Here is a 23,199-nt window from a genome sequence, read left to right as displayed (position 1 = left end):
TCGTTAGTAGGATTGGAATATCACTTGTAGTTTAATGGAGAATTTGGACACAATGGAGAGGTAAAGATTTGGATTATCATAAGAGATGCAGGAGAAAATGATTAACAATAGGACCCAGAAAGCAGAGGAGGAAAGTCCAGGAGATTCCTTGGAATCTTGTTTTTATGTTTTATGTTAGATACGTGACTGTAAATTTTAATCTGAGAAACCAAATAAATAAATTTTATATAAAATTTTTATATCTCATACACACACACACACACACACACACACACATATATATATATGATATTCCAAAAATGAAATTTTCCGTACCCTCTCTAACCATCTGGTTAAAGTCCAACATCTGGAGGGTACCACATTGGCTACCCCTGGTCAAGAGATCTGATCCAGGACCTTTTGTCCACTTAGCCTTGCAGCATGTGGAGCAAAATGGTGCCTCTGAGCATGTACTGACTGGGGAACTTGCCCCTTACATGGGCAGGGCAGAGAAGTAATGTTGAGGGGATGGGAGGTGAATGACTAGGGCTTTAAGGAGAAATGGGCTCTGTAGGGCCAGTGAGGCAACTGACTCCAAGCACTGAACCCTCCCTCCTCTCCCTGGCAGGAATTGTGGACCAAGTTGCTGAGCTACCTCATGCAGCCCCCCTACGTGGCTTTAGTCACCCCCCTCTGCCACGCCTTGAGACTGCTGGCAGAGCAGCGACTACGTTGGGTGGGCCACAAGCAGAATGGCCTGGGGACAGGTGGGTACCACCATGCCCGATGCTCGCCCCTCCAAGGCAGGCAGCACAGGAGTGGGGGAGCAGAATATACATTGGGAGGCTTAGTTTGGTCAGAATCAAGTATACAATTCCAGAGTAGTTAACACTAAATACAAAACTTCTGGTAAACGAGCCGCCATAGCTGCTAGAGGGATCGTGGAAATTTGTGTCCCGGGCTTTTTAGACTCGTCCACCCATGTAGGGACGTGGGTTGGCACTGTGGGTTATACCACAAAGCCTAGGGCTTGCTGATCAGAAGGTCGGCGGTTCGAATCCCCGTGACGGGGTGAGCTCCCGTTGTTCGGGTCCCTGCTCTGCCAACCTAGCAGTTCAAAAGCACAGAGTGCAAGTAGATAAATAGGTACCACTCCGGCGGTAAGGTAAATGGCGTTTCCGTGCACTGCTCTGGTTCGCCAGAAGCGGCTTAGTCATGCTGGCCACATGACCCGGAAGCTGTACACTGGCTCCCTTGGCCAATAAAGCGAGATGAGCACCGCAACCCCAGAGTCACCCGTTACTGGACCTAACGGTCAGGGGTCCCTTTGCCCTTTACCTTTACCCATGTACTACCTGAAACCAATGGGGCACATGGGCTGCCAGATGTGGAATATTTTGGTATTATTTGGCATTATTTTCAGCTCTCCTACCCCACAACACGCAGCCCCCAAATGCCTCTTCGATCCCATTGATTTAGGGATGCAGATGAAGTTGTCTCAGGGTCCTCTGCCAGTCTGCAGGAGATTCTGGGGTACACAGGATGGGAAAGGCCACAGCTCAGTGCAGAGAAGCTGCTTGGCAGGCAGAAGGCTCCAGGTTCAGTTCCAAGTGTCCCCCGCCTGAGCTGGGAAAGGCTCATGCCTGATACCCCACAGAGCCACTGCCAGATGGGCCAACTCTCGATCTTCCCAAGGGCAGCTTCTTACTATGTTCCTATTTACACCAGCCCCCACTTCCCTCCCCCTTGTTCTCTTCCTCTCTCCACTTTCCAGGGGGTTTACCAACTCCACAAGAATTGATGGCGCGGCTCCTGGTAAGTGATGTGGGTAACTGGGGAGGGGTGGGGGGGTGGTTCAGGTTTCTAGTGGTTTTTGAAAGGGGGCTGCCTCATTGCTAGACCCTTGGAGGAAACTGGACCAGAACCCACATATGTTTCCTAAGAAACATGGTTGGGGGAGGCCCAGTTCAGTGGCAGAGCACCTGCCTTGCATGCAGAAGGGCCCCATTTCAATCCCTACTGGCATCTCCTTGCCTGAAACCCTTCAGAGACATTGCTAAGAGTTTGTGTGTAGAAAATACAGAGCTAGCTGAAACAGGTGACTTATTTAAAAATAAGTAAATAAAGCCTCCCTGCTAGTCTGTGTTGGATGTGGATTTAGGCTGGTGAGGATGGGACCCCAGCAGCCAAAGGCCACAGAGGTAGAACCACCTTCCCGATGCTTGACCTCAAGACCCTTGCTCTCCTCCTCTGCAGGCCCTCGCTGTCTCCCCCTTGGAAGGGACCGGCCGAGGAGCTGCCGTGCTGCTCCTGATGAACGCCCTACGCCCAGAGGCCTACAGGGATGTGGGGGAGCACTGGTGGGTGGAGATACCTGCCCTGGTCCGCTATCTGGAAGGTGAGATGAGAGGAAAAACCAACATTCCCCTGCCCTGCCGAGCTCAGCTGACACACCTGTGAGTGCAGAGGGTCGCTTTTTGCCAAAAGAGTTGCTGGCGGACGACCTCTCCTCTAGGATGGTGGCTGACCAAGCCAGCACCTCCACATCTGCCACCAGGCCTGAGCCGGAATCTCCTGACTCTCTCCCTGAAAAAAAAAAAAGATAACAAAACAAAAAAGCCTTTGTGGGGGGAAATATATGAATTATTTCTTTGCTTATATATATTTATTTACTGCATTTATTGGTTGCGTTTATTGGTTTATATTTTTTTATTTTATCTGCAGATGCAATAAACATAAAAACAAACAAAACACCAAGCTAAAAATAACAATAAGAACAGTCATAAGACCAAGAGGAATAAAAACACAAGATAGCAGAACCAGAAAAACATTAATAGAAAGTTTTAAAAAAGGAATGAGTAGCATTTCGCAACCTTCATGTATATTTGGTGAATAAATATGAGCATTTTATTCCACTACGGAATGCATTTTATGCAATTTATTTCACTTATATCCCACCTTTTCCTCCAAGGAACTCAAGGTGGCACATGTGGGTTCTGCCCCACTCCTCATGTAATCTCCACTACAAGCCTATGAGTTAGGTTAAGGTGAGAGGCAGTGGCTGGCCCCTAAGGCCCCCAGTGAGCTTCCTGGTTGAGTAGGGATTCGAATCCGGGTCTCTCCCAGATCCTAATCCAACATTCTAAACATGACACCATACCAGCTCTCTCCCCAGAACAGTGCTGGGGAGGCCCCACCCACCTACCATCTAGATCTGCTCAATTGCAGATGAATCCTTAGAGGTCTAATCTGGCAATGAGCAGCATCAAAATTCACACGTAATAATAGCAACAGTAATTAATTCACTTGGCCAGGGAAATATTGTTAGTGAGTCAGAGTAACCCCTGGCAGCAAGAGTCCTACAGAGTTCTTCCCTCCTCCCAAAGTCTGCCTAAATTGGCACAATTGATGCAGATCTGTGACATGGCCCTATCACAAGAGTGGTTCAGGTGCCAGCCACAACCATATATGTTACTGGGTGGCGCCTTTTTATGATTGCACGTTATCTATGGGTGTGACTCTGGCCTATCTCCAGCCTATGCCAGAATCACCCAGCCTTCCTTGACTTCCCCAAAAGGAGCACTGACTCCACTTCCCAGTAGCACCCCCTGCCTGAAGCCCTGGAGAGCCGCTGCCAGCCTGGGTAGGCAGCACTGAGCTGGCTGGTCTGATTCTGTCTAATGCTGCTCCTCTCCCAAAGGCCACAGCAAGTACACGCTCGAGCCTGCAGCCTGGGAAGCCAAACTCTTGGAGGTAACACCAGTGGGGCGAGCAAACGAAGTGTTCCTGTGGCACTGCTGATCCTCCTCGGTGACCCCTGTTTCCACCGGTGCCTCCTCAGTTCCTGCAGAAGTCATTACGGAGGAGTGAAGCGGGAGGCTGGAACCTGGTGCTGGGGAAGGAACTCGCCAAGCAGCTGAACACCTACCACAACTGCTCTGCGGAGAAAGTCAGTGCTTTCCCCCTGCCCCCCCCCCCAATATCGGGTATCTCCCCATTCAGCTGTGCACATTGAATGCCCAGCCCCTCACCTTCCTATGAACAGCTGGACTGGAGCATTCACCAAAAGGGAGGGGGATAAATTTGATCTGGCTCACCTGCAAAGCCAAAGAACTTTCTGAAGCAATTCACAAATCGAAACGCATGCACGTCCTTCAAAATTTGCGATTCTCTGAATTTTGCAATGCCATTCTACACCCATGTGTCTAGAAATGCATATCTATTGATAGCCCTCTCCTCTGTGAATTTCTCCAGTCGAACCTAGATGGCTTTAAAAGAGGATTAGGCAAATGCTTGAAGGAGACAGCTATTGGTGCTTCTTAGCCTTGATAGCTATGCTCTGCACCCATGGTCAGAGGCAGCAATGCTTCTGAATGCCAGTAGAGGAGAGGTTGCTGTTGCACTCAGGTCCTGCTTGCAGGTTTCCCACTGGTGTGTCTGGGTGGCCACAATGTGAAGAGGATGCTAGTCTAGATGGGCCCCCTTTTGGCCCAGCTGCAGGTCCTCCTTATATACTGGATGTAAATTATGCCTAAGGTCTTGGCCGCGGTGGGTGAGACAACTTGGTTGTGGATGCGTGTGTCTGCTATGAGTTGGCTGGCTGGGGTCTGCGCTGTTCAGCTTGCCACCACCCTCCCTCTCCCCTCTAGGGCTTCCTCTACAAGGCCTTGGGGATGGCGCTGTCCGCCGCAGGGGATGCGGATGGGGTGGCACAGACACTTCTGGATCTGCTGCTGCACACAGATTACATGGAGGAAGCCCAGCAAAAGGCAAGCCCTGCTACTGGGGGCGGGTGTGTGTGTGTGTGTATGCCCTGCATTAACCTGCTTCCCTCCCCCACCCCCACCAAATGTACCCATGCAATATATCATCACCAAATTTGGCACAACGGTTCCAGAGATCGAGCTGTGATTCCTGCCTTGCAGGGGGGTTGAACTTGACGATCCTCGGGGATCCCTTCCAACTCTACAATTTTATGGTTCCGTGAGCTTGGTGGGTGGTAGACTCCCCTTCACTGGAGGTTGGATGGCTGTGGATCATGGATTCGTCCTGAAACGCAGGAATCGCAACTAAATAAAACCCCACAGGTGAGCACCTGAGCTCTGCTGAAAAGCCTCCAATGAAGGGTAGTAGCCCACCACCTTCTGAGGGAGTCCGTTCACATTCGAACAGCTCTTATCCTCAGAAAGTTCTTGCTGATGTTTAGTCTGAATCTCCCTCCTTGTCGTTTGAATCCATTGGTTCAGGTCCTCCCCTCTGGAGCAGCAGAAAACAAGCTGGCTCCATCTTCCATGGGACAGCCCTTCAGGTATTTTGAGGCTGGCTCTCATATTACCCGTCGGTCCTCTGTTCTCCACGCTAAACATACCCTGAGATCATGGAGCAGGTTTTTGTTTCTATTCAGAGACAATTGGATGCTACTCTGAATCAAGGCGGTGGGCTGAACCTTTCAAAATTACACTGATTTTAACCAAATTTGATAGGAATGTATATTCTGCTTTACTTGACAACCTGAACATGAAAATGCATAGCTTGTTTGTTTTTTTCACCAAGGTACTAAAAAATTAAGTCACCCCTCTATGTATCATTTTGGTTTCTTTGTATTCCAGAGAAATGCTGGGTGCTTTCCGCTAGTGCATAATGTTAGGGGACATTTCTAAAAATGTGAATCTTATGCAAAATTGTACATTAGGACAGTTGGGTGGTGCATCTTCATGAGGACTTAGAAACAATCTCAAAGTTATGCAGAAATATGGAGAATGGAGCGTAAAGATTGGAAAAAGGAGCAACTGAGAAATACAAAAATTGATTCACCCATCCCTATTTAAGGCTAAGTAGGGGCTGCACCCCTGCTTCCTCCTCTCGCCAACCCCCCTACTTCCCTTAGGCCTCACCAACCCATCTTACAGCTCACCTACCAATTAGCATCATCAGTGTGAGGTGGGCAGCAGCAGCAGAGCAGAATAGTTGCTGGGGAGCTGCCCTAGCCTGTCTGACTGGTCCTCTGTTTGAGCTGCCAGCCTTTCCGCTCACTTGTCTGCATGGGGCATGTGCCTGATAACACACCGGGTGATGCCCAGCCCTCGCCTGCCAGCCTCCATCTATCTCCACTTTCCTCCTCCTTGCTCTCTGACCATTGCCACAATGGCCCAGCTTGTCGTCATGCTGTAGTTTGTAGTGCCACCTGTTGTCCAGCATGAGAACTGCAGCACGATGACACTCTTTCATTCTTATTATATTAAAGAGATGAAGTGTAGATAGACCCGGAGGAAGAAGATGGAAAAGCAGGGGGCTGGATCCTGTGGGAGGGAGACTGGATTTTTCTGGAAGGTGGTTATAGCCTAGGATCATTCCTTCTCACCCACAGGGGGTTTTGCTGCTGTGTGGTCTATTGTGCTGAGGGACAGCTGACAGCTGTGCTCCAGACCCTGAGTCGCTTTGAGGAGGTGATCTCCGAGGGGAAGATTCAGCCTACCATCACTTTGGCCAGGTTCAGACTTCCCTGCTTCCCCCCTTTCTTTCTTCCCTCTCTCCCCCAGTGGCTGTGGAGTTGGGGAGGCATGAGAGCAAAATTTACCATTTCTAGGGCAATAGCTCAGTTGCAGAGCGAGTGACTGAGATTCTCATCAGAAGAGTCTTCTGCTCCTGCTTATGGAGGCAAGTGGGGGCCCTGGGAGACATGACTGCTTTGCCATGAATGCAAATCTTCCTCCTCAACCACAGAGCCTGCCGGAGCCAGGGAGGGGCAGCGTGAAGAGCGCCCTCCTCCTGCTTTATGGCAGCACGACGGTCCGTGCCCCCTGGGAACAGCTTCTGCCTCTGCTGGCGAGTGAATTTGTGCGCGGATCCTGCGCCATTACACATCTGTGGCCCAGAGTTGACTTACTTTGGGGTGAGTCTTCTCCACCACAAATGGAGAGGAGCAGGGATAAGGATTGGGGCCAGAGTATGGGCAGCTGGGAGGGAGCTAACTAGAAAGAGGGCAGGGGCCACTGCAGAGGGGGTGCCCGTGGGGAGCTTCGCATAGCTTGTGGCTCACATGTGGGTCAGCGGGTTGAAATCCCACCCAGCCACTCAACAGGGTGACCCTGGGCAAAGTACTTTTTCTCTGTGCTTCATCTATCTCGCAGGGTTGTTGTGGAAGCAAAAGTGGGCGGCTGCCACTTTCGAGGCTGCAGTCATGGAGGTAGTCTAGATGCAACACGTCGGCCTTCCCCAGCCTGGTGCCCATTGGGTGCAGTAGGGGCCTGGTGGGAATTGTGTTCCCAAACACCTGAAGGGTGCAGCGTTGGAGAAGGTGGCAGTGGGTGCTAATAAATGGAAAAGGAGAAGGTGGGAAGCAGGTGCTCACTGGATCTCTCAACTTCCTGTCTGGTCCTGGGCCAGGAATTGTCAGTGGGACATAGCCCAAGGGGAAGGAGACAGAATGGGGGCCATTCTGACAGCTGTCCTTTCTGTTTTGCAGGAACTGGGCTGCCCCACTGGGCGAAAAAAGGTACCTACTTGATACGCACAGGTTGCGGGGCTGCCTGGGAGTTGTTGAGCTGGCTTTTCCTTTTTCAGGGAAAGGAGCACCGTAGCTCAGAGTCAGAGCACCTGCCCTGCATGCAGAAGGTCCCAGGTTCAATCCCTGTCAGCATCTCCAGGCAGGTCTGAGATTCTCCCCTGCCTGAAACCCTGGAGAGCTGCTGCCAGTCAGTGCAGATGACACGGACCTTGATGGTTGTCAGGAGCAGCTGTCAGAAGTAGGTCAGCAATAACTCGCATGGTGTCCGTGAAGTTAACTCTATTCAAAGCAACAAGACAGCTCAGGCTTAGTGAGCACATCAACTTTTCCTGGTAGAGCTTGCCCTAAGGAGGCAGTTGTGAGGACTGAAGGTCTCCGCCTTCCCAAAGCTGCCTAAGTCTGCTCCCCCAGTTCTTTCCAAGCAATCGGAGGCTTTGTCGTCTTGCCTGTATTTCCTCCGCCCTCTTCATACCTCTTCTGGTTCTGGGAGACCAGCAGGGAGGGGATCTGGTCGCAGCAGGAGGGGGAGAGTCCCTGGCTTCTTCAGCTGCCTGCCTCATCTCTGCCTCTTGGTCCCCACCCCTGCTTCTGCCTCTGAGTCTGGACTGCTCTCTGCCACAGTCTCTGCCTGCTCACTAAACCCTGTTACCTCCTCCGCTCCTGACACCTCCTCCTCCTAGTCTGCTCCCTCTGACCACTCATTACTGTCTCACCACCAATCCCCTGGCTCTGAGCCTTCTTTCTCTGGGGGGTTCCCCAGCCGCACCTCCCACCCCCTCCTCCTCCACATCTGACCAGTGGTTCTGACTGGGTTTAAGTCAGCTTCCCACATACTACAGCTCAGTCATAAAGAATCTGCAGGAGGTCCCAGGTTCAATCCCCAACGGCGTCTCCTGGCAGAACTTTCACCTGTCTAAAACCCCAGATAGTCACTGCCAATCAGGGTTAAGCAATACTGAGCCAGGTGGGCTCCAGTATCCCACATTCCTTTTCTGAGGTGGGAGCGGTGGGGTTAGAAGCCAGGAGAGAAAGCATAAATCCAGTACATGTTCCTTTTGATCACTGTTCCGGGAGTACACGATGACAAGGGTGTGATGGACGGAATGAAACACTCCACGGGACAAAGGAGTCTTTATTAGCAAGGCTATGAGACTCTGCCCTCCATTCAGAGCTTCCCCATAACCTCATCAAGGAAAGGTATGTGTGTATGTGGGGGGTCTTTTTCCTTGTGGAGCCAGCCTCTTTCCTACTCTTTCCTGTCCCTCCCCAGGGAGCCACAGATGCTGAGCTGGCCCTGAGCTTCTCCCAGTGTGTGTCTGAGATCAGCCTTTCGATCCTGAGCAAAGGCGATGCCCCGTCCTTCTGCCTGCCCCAAAAACGCCTCCTGCTTGACCTCCTCGTAGTGAGTTGCTTTGTCTGCGCTTAGGCGAAGCCTTTGGAAAGGGTTAATAAAGTGTTGTTGTTTTAAAAAAAATTCTGGTTGGGTGGGGGGTGGTCAGTAACTCATGCCCTGAAGTGCTGCTGGTGGGGGAGAATCATAGAATTGTGGAGTTGGAAGGGACCCCAAGGGTCATCTGGTCCAACCCCCGGCAATGCAGGAATCTCAGCTAAAGCACCCCTAACAGATGGCTGTGAATGACGTCAAGACGTTGAGCATTTTCACTTGCCCTGGTCACCCACCAGGTATGCCTGGAAGGTGAGTGACGGCCTAAGGTGTGCTGCCCAAAGGATAGCAACCCTTTGGGGAGGATCTCTTGGAAGGATTCAAGCCAAGGTCTTGACTTTCTTCCTGACCAAGGGTTCATTGCCCATGCCATATACTTCCAGGACATTATCAAAGCAGAGCCCCTCGATGCCCTTGTATCCCCTGTCCGCCAGCAAGTGATGGTTGCCCTCCGCCACTTGAGGTGAGTACCCCATTTCCAGCACCCCTTCTTTTTATGGGGTGTGGATCCATCTGAGCCACTGAGCTCTGATTTCAAAGCCCAAGTTTAGTTCTGGAACCCCAAGTGCCTCTGAACATACACAGAGTGCCATATTACCGCAGGCAGCCCTTGTTCATCTTAAAGAATATTTTGTTTTTCCAGGACAGGGTGTGACCCAGCCTCTTTCCACTGTTTAGTTTCTCTGCTGTTAATGGCCTGCTGGCCTCTGGGATGGGTTGTTCACAAATGCAGCCCCCCACTGGCTGCTGCAGCCATCAGCTGGCAAACTTTTCACGTGGGAATCTACACCTTGGGTTACCCAGATATGGAGCCCTCGGCCACTTTGGCTCCGGAACGCATAGAATTCTCGAGTTGGAAGGAACCCCAAGGGTCATTCTAGTCCACCCACTGCAATACAGACTCGGGGATGGTCAAGAAAGGGAAGTAGCAAATACCTATTCGATGGTGAACCCTGACAACCTTCCTCCTCTCCCTTCAGCCATGTGCCAGAGCAGCTGAGCCGGGAGGAGAACCAGGTGCTGGCAGAGGTGGCCATGAGCAGCGGTCTTCGCTCTTCCTCCTTTGGGGCTGTCAGTGGATACAGGCCAGGTGTGCATGTGTGTCAGGATGGGGCTGGCTGCTTGGGAGCTGATTGCCCACTGAAAGAGGAGCACTCCCGGGGCTGCAAAATGTTCCTTGTAAATCTTTTTGAGGATTTAGTACCCTCAAGTGGTATAACGATTTTGTTAAATAAAAAAACAACAACAGCATTCTGCTCCTTCTGCACCACTAGGCATCGCTGCCTTCCAGCGTTCAAGTGCTGCATACAGGTGCCCTGACATCCCTGTCGGAACTGGTGGAGACTCTGCTGGAGGAAGAGGTGGTGAGGGTGGAGCAAAGGGAGAGTGCCAATTTGCAGTGGTTCCAACAGGCCTTCCAGGTGAGCAGGGTGGGAGGTAGCCTCTGCGTCAAGTGTCTAGTCCTCACTGCTAAATCTGTCTTCTCCCTGGTGCTCTCCTTTTCCTTTCCTCCCACATTTTGCTTCCAGGCCAGAGGGAGGGCAAAGTAGATGTCACAGGAGTCTACAGGTTGGTAATCACACAGTTCAAAGTTGGAGATAATTCTTTATTAGCAAAAACGTGATCTCTACAGACTTGGTGGAGTGTTAGGCCTAATGAGCAGAACAGTTCGTTCCCAGCAGTCTTACTCAATGAAAACCAGTCACCAGGACTGAAACTCCCCACCTCTTTCCTACCATCTAAGTCCCTTCCTCTTCAGGATTTTCCCCAAGCAATCTGAGACTGTGCCCAAATGAAGCTAACTTCTCCTTCACCCTCTTCATGCCTCTTATGGTTCTGGGAGACAAGAGGGAAGGGGAGCTGGTCACAGCAGGAGGGGGAGACACCTGTGACTCCTCTCTTCCTCTTGGCCTTCCTCCTCCCCTGCTTCAGCTTCTGCCTCTGAGTCTAGACTTCTCTCTGCCACGGACTCTCCCTGCTCACTAAACCCTGTTACCTCTTCAGCTTCCGACACCTTCACTTCCCAGTCTTCTCCCTCTGACCACTCATCATTGTCCCACCACCACTCCCCTGACTCTGAGCCTTCTTCCCTTGGGAGTTCCCCAGTTGGTTCCTCCCACCACTCCTCTGTGTCTAACCAGTCCATGACAGTGGGGTTCTTGAGAAGCTAGAGCTGTGTGTATTTACTCATTTATTTGCATCACCCCAGTTCTCCATTAAGCTTCCGTTCAGAGCAAGGCAACATCCAACAAAAGATCAAAAATGACAGAGGCTCAGGCAGAATACAACACATTCTGAGTGGAGATAGAGAGACTCAGTTGGATTAGATCAGCTAAAGCTCTCTTGAGAAGGGAAAAGATCACTTTTGGGAGCTTTCTTGACCTGCAGAAGCAAAGGCATTGAGTGAGTGTTTGCTGGAAGTGGGTTTCACAAGTGCGGGGCCAACACCAAGCAGGCCCCATCTGGAATGACGAACTACTACACCCTGCAAGGGCCAAGAGGACTGCCCCCCTCCCAATCTTGAATCCAGCTCTGCTAGCAGAACATTCTCTAGACATGCACCACCCTCCAACTCACTCTGGGGGGTTTCTGGGAGGGAGAAGCCTTGCCCGCAGTTAACCAGCATGGCTTCTGGGTTGCCAGGGCAAAGACAGGCTGGTTCAGGCCAGGGGCTGATTGATCCTCCCCCTCTTTTCCATTTTCCCCACAGCTCCTGGGGTACTGGATGGTGTCGGAGCGGGAATGGGAGCGTGCCCGGGCTTTGCAGCTTGGGGTGCACTTGCTTCGGACCCATTGCCAGAAGACCAGTGCTTCCGTGAGTAAGGCCATACTCAGTTAGATGGATCAATGGTCTCACTTGATATAAGGCAGCTTCTGATGCTCCTATTTAACAGTCTTTGATTCCAGACCATGAGGACTAGAATCTTACTTTGGGGAAGGGCCATAGCTCAGTGGTGGAAGATTTGCCTTGCATGCACAAGGTCCCAGGTTCAATCCCTGGCATCTCCAGGTAAGGCAAGGGACACCCCCAGCCTGAAACTCTGGACAGACACTGCTGCCAGTCAGTGGAGACAGTATTGAGCAAGATCAGTCAATGGTTTGACTCAGCATAAGGCAGCTTCCTGTGTTCCTAATATGCTTTTTTAAAAATTACCAGTCCAAGGGTTGCTTCTTCTTAAAAGCCTGGCCTGGGTTCCTAGTTAATTCAGAACATTGAGGACCAGAATCTTGCTTTATTCCTAGGGGCAGAGTCTTAGCTGCGAGTCAGTGTGGACAATGCAGACAAATGGCCTGAATTGGTATATGTCAGCTTCCTTTCTCCTCCTTTTTGCACAGCCACGGATCCCCCCGGAGCAATTCAGCCTCCTGGCTGGGGTGCTGGGGCCTTTCACCTGTGACGTGCTGGGCAGCATCCGGCAGGGTGCCGTCGACTGCATCAGGGTCTTGCTAAGCACCCAAGGTGAGCTTGTCTAACCCCTTTCGCAATGTAGGTCTTCCTTATTTGGGAGGAACTCCCCATTCCATCCTCATCTGGAGAGCTGCTGCCAGTTAGTGCAGGCAACATTGGGCTACAGGGACCAGTGTGCTAATTCACTTTATTTATTTAATTGATCAATTAATTAATTAATTAATATACCACCTTTATCTACCAAGGATCTCAAGGTGGCATACATGGTTCTCCTCCTCCCCATTTCACCCTCACAACAACCCTGTGAGGTAGGCTAGGCGAAGAGGTGGTGACTGGCCCCCAAGGTCATACCCAAGTGAGCTTCACAACTGAGTGAGGATTCAAACTCTGCTCTCCCAGGTCCTGGGTTCACAGAGGATGCTGTTGTGCCCAGATCCCATTTGCGGGCTTCCCATTAGGGAATCTAGTTGATCACTGTGAGAACAGGATGCTGGATGGTTAGAGGCATAGAATTATAGTGGTGGAAGGGGATCTCCAAGGGTCATCTATCCCAACTCCCCCACCCCACCCCCACAAGGCAGGAATCACAGTTTAAGAATCCCCTGACCACCCAACCTCTGCTTAAAAACCTCCAAGGAAGGAGAGTCCATCACCGCCTTAGGGAGTCCGTCCCATGGTCAAGCGGCTCTTGTCATCAGAAAGTTCTTTCTGATGTTGAGTCGGAATCTTCCTTCTTGGGTATCTCCTGCAGGCACCCAAAGGCCAAGGGGCCGCTTGGTGTCCTGGCAGCTCCACTGCATCCAACGCAAGCTCCGGAGTGAGAGCAGCCCCCGGGAGGTGCACACAGCCTCTCTCCAGCTGGCAAAGGTATTGTAGGGTGGGGATCTCGGGAGGCAGGTGCTTGGGAGAAGGTTTCGACCTGGAGAATAGCACTCCTAGTCAAGATTCATTCTCCTGGGGCGGTGGATCATGTGGCAAGGGACACGTGCCTTGGCCCTGGATGATGCCAGTGCCAGCCAAGGGTTGCCACCTTTTAGGCAAGGCAGAAGTTCAACAGGTGCAGCAAAGAGGTTCAGTAATAAGAAAAGCACCCGCATTTCCCATGTCTACCCATTGTGGTGCCCTTAAAGCAATGGGCAAAGCCAGATAGGTGGCAGTCCTTTTGAAGAGCTGGATCGACCCACCAACATCCTGGTGTGATAAGCACTGGGCACTGGGACTGGGATCAGGAGTCCCAAATCCAAGCCCTAACCCTTACCCACAAGGCCTAGGGGGGCTCTCCTTACCTTCCTGCAAGCTCCAAGTATCAGGCAAAACGTGCATACAAAAAAGGGGAAATCTGCACTAACAAACTGCCAGGTTTTGTTTCTTTATTGCATTTATATCCCACCTTTTCCTCCAAAGAGCTCAAAATGGCATCCATGGTTCACCCCTCCTCATTTAATCCCCACAACAACCCTGTGAGGTAGGTTAGGCTGAGAGACAGTGACTGGCTCCCCAAGTCTCACCAAGTGAACTTTGTGGCCAAATGGAGGATTTGAACCCTAGTCTCCCAGGTCCTAGTCTGACACTCTAACCACTACACCACACTGGCTTCCCCTGAGGATGAAAAAAGAAAATCGCAGATTGCTGCAAATGTGGAGAAGTCCATTTAAGATTGGGGGGATGAGAAACCGAGAGAAGGGCAATGGGCAGATTGAACCATCTCTTCCCATGCTCTGGCCTCAACTTCTGCCAGGCAGCCATCCCAGTGAAACCCAAAGAAGTGCAGGTATGTAGGCAGGCAAGACTCTGACAGGGGGCTTTTGGGAGTTGGGGGGGGGGAGAGATCCTTCTTTTACTTTTTCTCACCTCCATGTAGGATCCCAAGAGATCCACTTGCAGGCACCCTGCTTGGTAAATAGAGTAACAAAACTATTTCAACCCTGTCATACACCTATCCCCGCCCCCTCACCTCTAAAAATACCCCAGAATCTCCATGACCCTAAGTTAAGTCACAGCACCTGCCCAAGGAAGGAGAGGGTGTGGAGCTGGCAATCAAATGTGGGGTGCATCTGAGCACATTCTCCCCACTACCTGCCTGCCCCGGCTCAGGTTGTCAGCCACGCTATGCCCCCACAAGAGATCCTGGCCTTCCTGCGCACCTTGCTGGAGCAGCTGAGAGCCGTGAGCCCCACCTGCGACCAGGCTGTCCTCCTGTGGTTTGAGGTGGTCGTGAAGGAGCAGAGGGAAGCCTTGAAGGACAAGGTAAGGGCCAGGTAAGGGAGGGACTTGACCAGTGGTTCCCAAAGTGGGAGGTAGCGCCCCCCCCCTGGAGGGCAGTGGGATTACCTAGGGAGGCGTTAAGAGGCAAGTGGGTGGCAGAGGGCTGCTGGAGGTGTAAACAGCTACAGTGGTGCCCCGCTAGACGAAAATAATTCGTTCTACAATTTTTTTCGTCTAGCGGTTTTTTCGTCTAGCGAAGCGGCAATGACAGCCGTGCTCCGCTAAACGAAAGGAGAAAAAAAAGACGAAAATTTTTCGTCTTGTGAAGCAGCCCCATTGACTTTTTCGTCTTGCGGGGCAGCTTCCTTTTGACGAATGCCGTTCGTCTAGCGAGTTTTTCGTCTAGCGAGGCATCTATTCCTGCCCCCCACCTGAACCAACATTTATTATGATGCTGGGCATAAGAAGACTTCTCTAATGCTCTTAGAAATGGCACCCCAAATATATGAGGGTTTCAGAGCTCCCCACCCCCCTTGTCCTTTCTAGATCCCCGACCTGGTGGCTGTCATTTGCTCCTATGTGCAGCAATCAGAGGATGCAACTCAGCGCCATTCCCTGGCCCAGGCCGTCTGTGTGCTGACGGAGTGCCACCGCAGGGCGGTCTGTGCCACCCTCCTTCAGCAGACCCTCCTCCCGGACAGGTGAGTGCGAGACGCCCAGGGCTCAGAAGCAGGCGTCGTTGGGGGAGTTTGCTCTGCTCTTTGAACTGGAACCCAAGCCCCACACCCCACACCCACCCAAGAAAAGCCCACCTAATAAAACAACAGGGGGCGCCTCTACACGGTCAGTATTTTGTGGGCATGTGTACTGGAAATCCAGCCGAGCGGTGCTCTTTCTCTGAGTCTGCTCACCATCTGTGCCATTCCCCAGGGCAAGGATGGAGCTCTTGGTGGCTGTAGCAACTTACAAGGATAACAGCGAACCTGTCCTGAGGCATCTGCTCAACGTGGTGAAAGGGGGAGGAAGCGGCACCCCCAGCTACATCATGGTGAGGGCTCTGCTAAGCATAATTGTTGAATGTGCATTGACATGGAAATTCTAATGGGCCTGTATTGAGTACAGGCAACTCTCCGTGGGCTTGGGGGGGGCACCCGGGGCAGTGCTTCGGGTCATTGCATGAAATTGCGTGAAATCAGAAATTTTTTTAAAAAAAGTTTTATTTAAAAGTTTTCGCATTACTTAAATAAATAAAGAAAACCCTGTTCCAGGCTCTTGTGCCCCTCCGGGAGGGGGTCCTGGCTCTGGAGGGCTGCGCCAGCCGGCTCCCGCTGCTCTCAAAGCTGTGCCACGCTCTCTTGTGCCAACTCAGCAGCACGGACCTGAATGCAGAGACGCCCAACCCTTCTTCTCTGAAAAGGATGACCTGCAGCAGGATGGTGCCGCTGGAGCCCCGCAGGTAGTGCCCGTTTTCCGTCAGTCCCAGGTGGCGTGTCCTTCTGCTGCCCTTCCCCACAAGTGCACTCTTTGTGGGGCTTCCTGTGTCCCCCCACCCCCACCCCCGGAAGCTGCCGTAAGTTAAGAATGCTGCAGTGCGATTGCTGACGGGAGCAGAGCTTTGTCGAAATGCAACACCTCTGCTCAGAGAGCTGCACTGGTTGTCTGTCTGCCGCTGGGCCAAGTTTAAGGTGTTCCTAGAAGCATATAAAGCCCGTAACCATTTGGGACCAGTTTACCTGCAACATCGCCTTACCCTACTTCTGCCCACTCAAACGCTTCAGTCTGAGGAACTGGCACTGCGACAGGTGCCACATAACCCCTGTTCTGTGTTTGTAAGAACTCAATCTTTTAGTGTGGCAGCACTTACACTTTGGAACTCCCTGCCTCTTGACACCAGGCAGGTGCCTTCTTCAGTGTAATCTTTTCAAACCACTCTTGTTCAGACAAGCCTAACTAGACGTTCGGAAAGTCAATGCGAGTTTTGTTCTCTTTTTAGTCTGTTTTAACTTTTCAAAAGCCTTAAATTGTTCTTGTGAGTTCTTATTAATGATAATTTTGTTGTTTTATCTTTTTTGCAAGACGCTTTGAGGTTTCTTTCTTTTCTTTTTTTTACAATCACGCGGCACGTAAATTTTATGAAATTAAATGAGCAAATGGCGGGGGGGGGGACAGGGGCTCTGCCTGCCTCCAAACTGACTGGGGAAAGGAGTCTTTGGTTTTGTCTCCCAGGCTGGCTGTGCTGGTGCTGCAGGCTGTCCTCAGCAGAGCTCTCCCGGAATCGGCGGGGGAGATGGATGTCTCGGGAGACACCTGGAGCTTCCTGATGCAGCCGGGCAGTTACCTGAAGGGTGTCGCCCTCTTAGCTAGGTGATTCTTGTGCTCAGATCCTACCTGTGGGTTTCCAATAGGCCTCTGGCTGACCATGGGGTTAGGGGTGCCAACTTGAATAAAAGATATATTTTATTTTAGAAATTTTTTAGCATACAATATTATTATTCGCATTCATCCATAACAAATTACATATCTTTATAGGGGTTCTTCTGACCCCTGGACTTCCCCCCACTCCTCTCCCCAGTTTCCAATATTTATCTCTTCTCTTTTCTGTGACTAAATACTTTTATCCAATCTATTAAGTCTCCTTTTTCTGTACTCCTTTATCAATACCCTTGTCATATGCCGCTGTTGTCACCTACCTGCTCCTATTATACCTAACAGAAAAGCCTCTGGTTTTTTAACAAAAGTTATTTTAAACATTTTTTTTAGCTCATTGTAAATCATTTCCCAGAAGGCTTTTGCTGATTTACAGGTACACCACATATGATAAAATATACCCTCGTTCTCTTTACATTTCCAGCATATAGAATATAATGATTTTCTAACAATATGATTCATGAAAGCCTTATGTACCTTCGTTTTTCCATACCACAAATAAGCATGTCACCCAAATCTGTTATCATAACCTAAGATCTAAGATATCTGGGTTCTTTAAACTCATCCATTCTTTAAGCCAACAGATACAGGACGCTTCATAATATAATTTTAAGTCTGGTAGGGCAAATCCATCTCTTTCCTTTGCCTCTGTTAACAATTTATATTTAATCCTAGGTTTCTTTCCCTTCCAGACAAACTTAGATATATCTTTTTGCAATTGTTTGAATTGTCCTGTTCGGTATCAACTTGAATAAAATATTGGGGGGGGGCAGGGGGGGCAAACCAGGAAGTGACCTCTCCAGACAACGGAACAACTCTTCTTTTCTTATCACTGTGGTTGTGATCTCCCGGGTGACACGGACACCGTTAGGCAGTTGAATGTTCATGCATACTCTGTCCATTTCCTGCTTTCCCTCCGGTGCCCCACGCAGCCCCGGGAGCTGGCAACCCACGTTACGCCACTGGGTCATTGTCCTGATCCAGCAGGCTCTTCTGATCGTTCCTTTTCTCCCCCTGCCCCTCAGGTCCATGGCATGCTCACAGAACCCCCTCACTGATGACCTCCTGCATCGCCTTCTGCCCCATCTCAGTTCCTCCAGAACAGCCTACAGAGACCTCAGCCTGGTGTTCTGCATGGAGGTATTGTATTTACTGCTATTGTATAAGCATCTCTCTAAGGACTTTCCACGTTTTCATGTTGGGGGTGTTGGGAAGTTTAGTGCAGGAGTTTACTGATGGTTCCTTTGCTTGGCTCAGATCCCAGGCCACTCTTTGCTTCACACGCCAGAGATGCTCAACCTCCTTCTGCAAGAGATGCTGGCCAGGACCCAGGATGGCAGCACCACCCTGCAAGCCCTGGTGCTCCGAGGCCTGGGGAACGTGGCAACAGAAGCCCCCCATGAGGTAGTTCAAGGGGTTCCAAACGGGACCTCGGCAGGTGATGAAGGGCAGGGCTTTGTGTGTGTGTGTGTGTGAGAGAGAGAGAGAGAGGGAGAGAGAGAGAGAGAGAGAGAGAGAGAGAAATCCAAAACTTAGCTGTGCAGCAGCTCAAAGCTGCTTATCTTAGCTCAGGAAGCAACTGATGTCTTGCAAGGAACTCTAGATTTTTTTTGGGGGGGGGGGGAATTGAACCCTGGTCTCTCTCAGCTCCTAGTCCAACACTCTAACCGCTAAACCACACTGCTGTGGGTGTGACCGGTGTGAATGAAGGAAAGAGGGGGCAATGGAGAGGGGGAAAGGAAAAGAAGTGAGAAGTGCAGCTGGGTGGGGTGGGAGCTCTGCATATTGTCCTGAACCCCCCTGGCAAACCATTTGCTGCCAGCCACTACATCAGGCCCCTCCAGCCAATCCGGGGTGGTTCCCTGGGGGGGGGGGACTCTGTAGGTGTAGGGGCATCCCAGCCATTGAGGGCTGCGGACTTTTCTCCGTAGGCGAAGAAGCACCAGGAGTCTTTGCTGGCAACTCTGCTCCAGGCCGCGGGCAATGGCGCCAGCCCCGAAGTGGCTGGCGAGAGCCTGTGTGCCCTGGGCAAGCTGTGGGGATGTATCGGGAGACGTCACAGAGTTCGTGCTCTCCAGGCCGTAGCCAGCCAGGCCCGTGGGCACCTCTGGCACGTGAGTTGGCCCTTTCTTCCTGATCCAAATGTACCCAGGAAGAGCTCTGCCTGGTCAAAGCAAAGGCTCTCCTAGCCCAGAGTCCTGTTTCTGACCTTCTGGGAACCCAGGAAGGGGAGGGTCCATTTTCCTTGCTGAGTGCTTCCTAGCGACTGGTAATTCTGAGATTGTCCCTGGAAAATTGGGACACCTGGAGAGTATGGGTGCTTCCCTGTGTCCTGCTCAGTCCTAGCAAGTGGTGACCTTTCCCCCTTTCATAAGATCTTCTCATTCCCCACTCCCAATCCCTTCTTGCTGTAGGTGGATGATGCCCTCCGCAAAGCAGCCTTTGAGCTCTTGGGCCAGTTGGCCAGGGCAACTCAGCCAGAGGAGGCCAAGTCCTTTGCCAAAGAGGTGGGGAGGTCTTTGACTGCCCTCTTGCTGCACTTCAGGGAACCCAGCCCCACTGTGGCCAAGGTACGGCAGCATACCCACACCCCTCTCCTTGAGCCTCCTGCTCCCACTCTACCTGTGCACCATGAAACCAGGCAGCTGTCAAGAGACCAGGGATCAACATGAAAGCATCAGCAGATCCCTGCTGGGTCAGACCAATGCCCCATCTGGTCCAGCATCCTGTTCTCACAGCGGCTGACCAGATGCAAGCAGGACCTGAGCACAAGACCAATTCTCCCCTTCTGCCGTTTCCAGAAACTGGTATTCAGAAGCGTCGCTACCTCTGGGAAATGACAGACTAGCTGCTATTGTTGTTTACGGTGTTTTAAATTACATTAATGACTCTGTTCCAACTAAACATTAGGGAAAACTTCCAGATGTTTTAAGAGCCGTTCGGCAGTGGTTATTTAGCTGCAATTCCTGCATTGCGGGATGTTGGGCTAGATGGCCCTTGGGGGTCCCTTCCAACTTTACAGTTCTATGAAATTGTAATTCTGCACCCAATCAGCTAGAATTACCAAGTCCTCCCCACCCCTCCTTCCCCAGTCTATGCCAGGTGGGGCTGGACAGAGTGTGACCCTCCCTGTCTCTTCCACCAGGCCTGTTCCATTGCCTTCATGTCATGTGCCCCCTTCGTGGGCCTGCAAGACCTCACAGGGGACATGGAGGCTGGGCAGCTGCTGGCGGATGTCTCTGGTGCACGTCACATCCACTTGATGGGCAAAGTGTGCCGACAGCTGGTGAGTGAGCCTATAAGCTGGGACCAGGCGCCACCTCTTGCCACCATTGCCAGGAAACCTTTGCTCAGCTGCCTCCTGGCAACCAGGAATGCCTTTCTCTCTGGGGCCTTCCTCTCGTTCTGGTCTTCCTCTCCTGCTCTTCTCTCTGTTTACCCTAAACCATGAGAACCAGAAACTTAAGAGCACCTTTGGGATGCTTTCACCAGGGAGACCCAACTGGGCACCCTTGACCCTAATATTTAGGTGCCAGGTAAAAACATTTTTTATTTATTTAATCTTGTTGCCTTCCTACAAGTGTTAGAGCAAAGGCAGAGTGAAACTAGAACCCTTTCCAAGGCAGAGAGAGAGAGGCCAAACTGTTTTAACTGGAAGGAAAGTGCCACCAGCCCCTGCTCTTTTCTACCTTAAAAGTAAAGGGACCCCTGACTCTGGGTTTGCAGCATTCATCTCGCTTTACTGGCCAAGGGAGTCGGCATTTGTCCGCAGACAGCTTCCGGGTCATGTGGCCAGCATGACTAAGCTGCTTCTGGCGAACCAGAGCAGTGCATGGAAACGCCGTTTACCTTCCCGCCAGAGTGGTACCTATTTATCTACTGGCACTTTGACGTGCTATCGAACTGCTAGGTTGGCAGAGCAGGGACCCAGCAACGGGAGCTCACCCTGTCACAGGGATTCAAACCGCTGACCTGATCGGCGAGCCCTAGGCTCTGTGGTTTAGTCCTACCTTAGGTGCCTCCAAACTTGCTGCTTCTTTTGCTCCAAGAGAATTAAGGGCGCATCTAGGCCATCTCTGTTTTGGGGTAGGATTCAGTCATATCCCAGCAAATTCAGGCTTCCGCCATCACAGCCAATTTGCAGCCCTGTCACACTTCTACAACAGTTCAGACTTTTTTGTGATAAGGAGTGTTATGGGGAAATGCACCTGCAAAAGTGTGGGGTGATGTTGTCTAACCTTCTGAGAAACAAATGGGGGCAGACGCTCCCAACTGCTGCACTGCAAGGGTTTAGTTAGCTGTGATTCCTTCACTGCAGGGGGTTAGACCCTTAACCCTTGGGGTCCCTGCCAACTCTACAATTCTGATTCCATGACCTTGGAAGGTGGTGGACTCTCCTTCATTGGAGGTTTCCAAACAAGAGTTTGGATGGACCATCTGCCAGGGATTCTTGAGCTGTGATTCCTGCATTGCTGGGGGTTGGACTAGATGGCCCTTAAGATACCTTCCAACTCTACAGTTCTGTTATTCTTTGACAATGGACCTGCTGGGCAGTGACCTGATGTGGCTTCCCTGCGATTTCTCTCAGGCCAAGACAGATCCAGCGCTCCTGGGGGCCATCCTGGCCGATGTGCCCCAGTACCTGTGCTGTACCTGGGAAGGAGTTCAGATCGCAGCCTGCAAGCTGGCCGGTGTGTGTCTGCATGTGAGGAAGGAGACCATGGCCCTCTCTCACTTTGGAGGAGAGGCTAGAGGCGGCGGTGGGGGCGGCAGGTTATCCTTCCCCCACCCCTAGCACCAGGGATGGGAGGAGGAATCCACGAGAGGGAGGCCTGGAGTTGGCAACCCTGGCCCAGATTGAGACCCAGACGTCCCCTTTATTCCTGCAAGGAATCCTTGTGGAGACAGCAGACGCTCAGCGCCTCTCACGGCTGGATCTGGACCGGCTCCTGGAAGGTGAGTGTTGCCACCGGCTGTATCCCGTGGGTGGGAATGGCAAATTGAAGACTGTCTTGTCAATGCAACTCTGGAACATCCAGCCTTCAGCCTACGGAGTGAAAAATTACTGGGAGAGTTTGGGGATTCTGAGGCTGTGATACGTAAAGAACCTAGCATCCTTTTGCAAAGTGCCTCAGAGGTAAGGGGTCTTGCCTCTAAGGAGACCACTGTTTTTCTGGCAACAATTGCCAGCACCAAAGCTTAGGGAAGTGGAGATCTTTCTTCTCCAATGATGGATGCTAGCCACAATGGCGGTGTAACCTTGGAGATGTCTCTGGAGGGAACCAGCTTCTGGGAATCACAAGAGGGCTCGTGGGCTTCCAGTTGGCTGCTGTGATGACAGGACTAGATGGGTGCTCTTTAGTCTGATCCAGCAGCCAGGTTCTCCTGATATTCTCATGGAACCTCTAGATCAAGAGAGACCCTATCTAGGTTCCTTGGTTCTTAGGGACATTTGGCTCCTGTGAGAAGAGGATGCTGGACTAGATGGGCCCTTCGCCTCATTCAGCAGGATCTTCTCGTGTTCCTATGGAACTCCCTCCCACTGGAGCCAGGGATGGCCACCAATTTGGACAGCTTGAAAAGGGGTTAGGCAGATTCATGGAGGAAGAGAGGGCTATCAAGCTATGCTCTGCCTCCAGGGTCAGAAGCAGCAATGCTTCCAAATGTTGGTTGCTGGAAACAACAGGAGGGAAGTGTGCTTCTCTTGTCCCAGGGTCCTGAGTGCGGGTTTCACACAGGCTGCTGTAAAGACAAGATCCTGTGTCACCATTGGATGTCCTTCCTATCCATTTCAGGCCTTAAAGGGAACAGAGCGGGGCAGTGGTGTTAGTGAAACTGGACTGTGAATGAGGTGTCTGTCGAGGGGCCAAAACCAGACCCTCAAGATCCCCTCCCCACCCCAGGAGGGAGACTGTGGCCCTACCCCACTGCCCTGCCTCTTCTGTCTCCCCACAGCCCTCCGCCCTCTCTGCCGTGACCCCAACACTGCTGTTGAGATTGCTGCTTCAGAAGCCCTCCGTGCCACCCAGCGGAAACGCCAGGAGAGCCAGGCTGACTCAGCCCGGAGCCGCAGAAGAAGACCTCTGCTGCCCGGCTGGTTGTTTGGCCGGCAACGTAAAGGTCCCAGGCCTAAGAGCCAGGTGGCTAGGCCTACCTGAGGGGGAAGCCTTGGAAAGCAGAAATATATATCTACCTCCCCTTGCATGTCTGGTGTCTCCTTTGGGCTGA

The 23,199-nt window shown here is 51.6% G+C and overlaps 2 protein-coding genes across 2 annotated transcripts in view; both read left to right on the top strand.

Moving 5' to 3' along the window:
• LOC117060346 (maestro heat-like repeat-containing protein family member 2A) overlaps nt 1–13,539 on the top strand; it is a 25,025-nt gene extending 11,486 nt beyond the window's left edge. Inside the window, exons 14-29 of the mRNA XM_033172559.1 lie at nt 608–746; nt 1,754–1,794; nt 2,236–2,377; nt 3,680–3,732; nt 3,821–3,928; nt 4,629–4,748; nt 6,703–6,845; nt 7,366–7,474; nt 8,757–8,888; nt 9,314–9,393; nt 9,911–10,001; nt 10,205–10,351; nt 11,641–11,745; nt 12,267–12,390; nt 13,091–13,211; nt 13,470–13,539. Coding sequence (XP_033028450.1) covers nt 608–746; nt 1,754–1,794; nt 2,236–2,377; nt 3,680–3,732; nt 3,821–3,928; nt 4,629–4,748; nt 6,703–6,845; nt 7,366–7,474; nt 8,757–8,888; nt 9,314–9,393; nt 9,911–10,001; nt 10,205–10,351; nt 11,641–11,745; nt 12,267–12,390; nt 13,091–13,211; nt 13,470–13,539 — 1,725 coding nt within the window. The remainder of the gene's footprint in view (nt 1–607; nt 747–1,753; nt 1,795–2,235; nt 2,378–3,679; nt 3,733–3,820; nt 3,929–4,628; nt 4,749–6,702; nt 6,846–7,365; nt 7,475–8,756; nt 8,889–9,313; nt 9,394–9,910; nt 10,002–10,204; nt 10,352–11,640; nt 11,746–12,266; nt 12,391–13,090; nt 13,212–13,469) is intronic.
• LOC117060344 (maestro heat-like repeat-containing protein family member 2B) lies at nt 10,209–23,199 on the top strand. Its single transcript, XM_033172558.1, has 16 exons — nt 10,209–10,351; nt 11,641–11,745; nt 12,267–12,390; nt 14,434–14,586; nt 15,091–15,245; nt 15,475–15,592; nt 15,813–16,000; nt 16,771–16,908; nt 17,997–18,111; nt 18,229–18,429; nt 18,903–19,085; nt 19,386–19,541; nt 20,117–20,373; nt 21,560–21,662; nt 21,862–21,927; nt 22,927–23,199. Exons 4-16 carry the CDS (start codon nt 14,449–14,451, stop codon nt 23,197–23,199), a joined length of 2,091 nt encoding a protein of 696 aa, XP_033028449.1. The 5' UTR covers nt 10,209–10,351; nt 11,641–11,745; nt 12,267–12,390; nt 14,434–14,448.

This window comes from Lacerta agilis, chromosome 15 (assembly GCF_009819535.1).
Source record: "Lacerta agilis isolate rLacAgi1 chromosome 15, rLacAgi1.pri, whole genome shotgun sequence".
NCBI lineage: Eukaryota > Metazoa > Chordata > Lepidosauria > Squamata > Lacertidae > Lacerta > Lacerta agilis.
The sequence above is the reverse complement of the archived record's forward strand: the minus strand, read 5'-3'. Positions and strand labels throughout refer to the sequence as shown.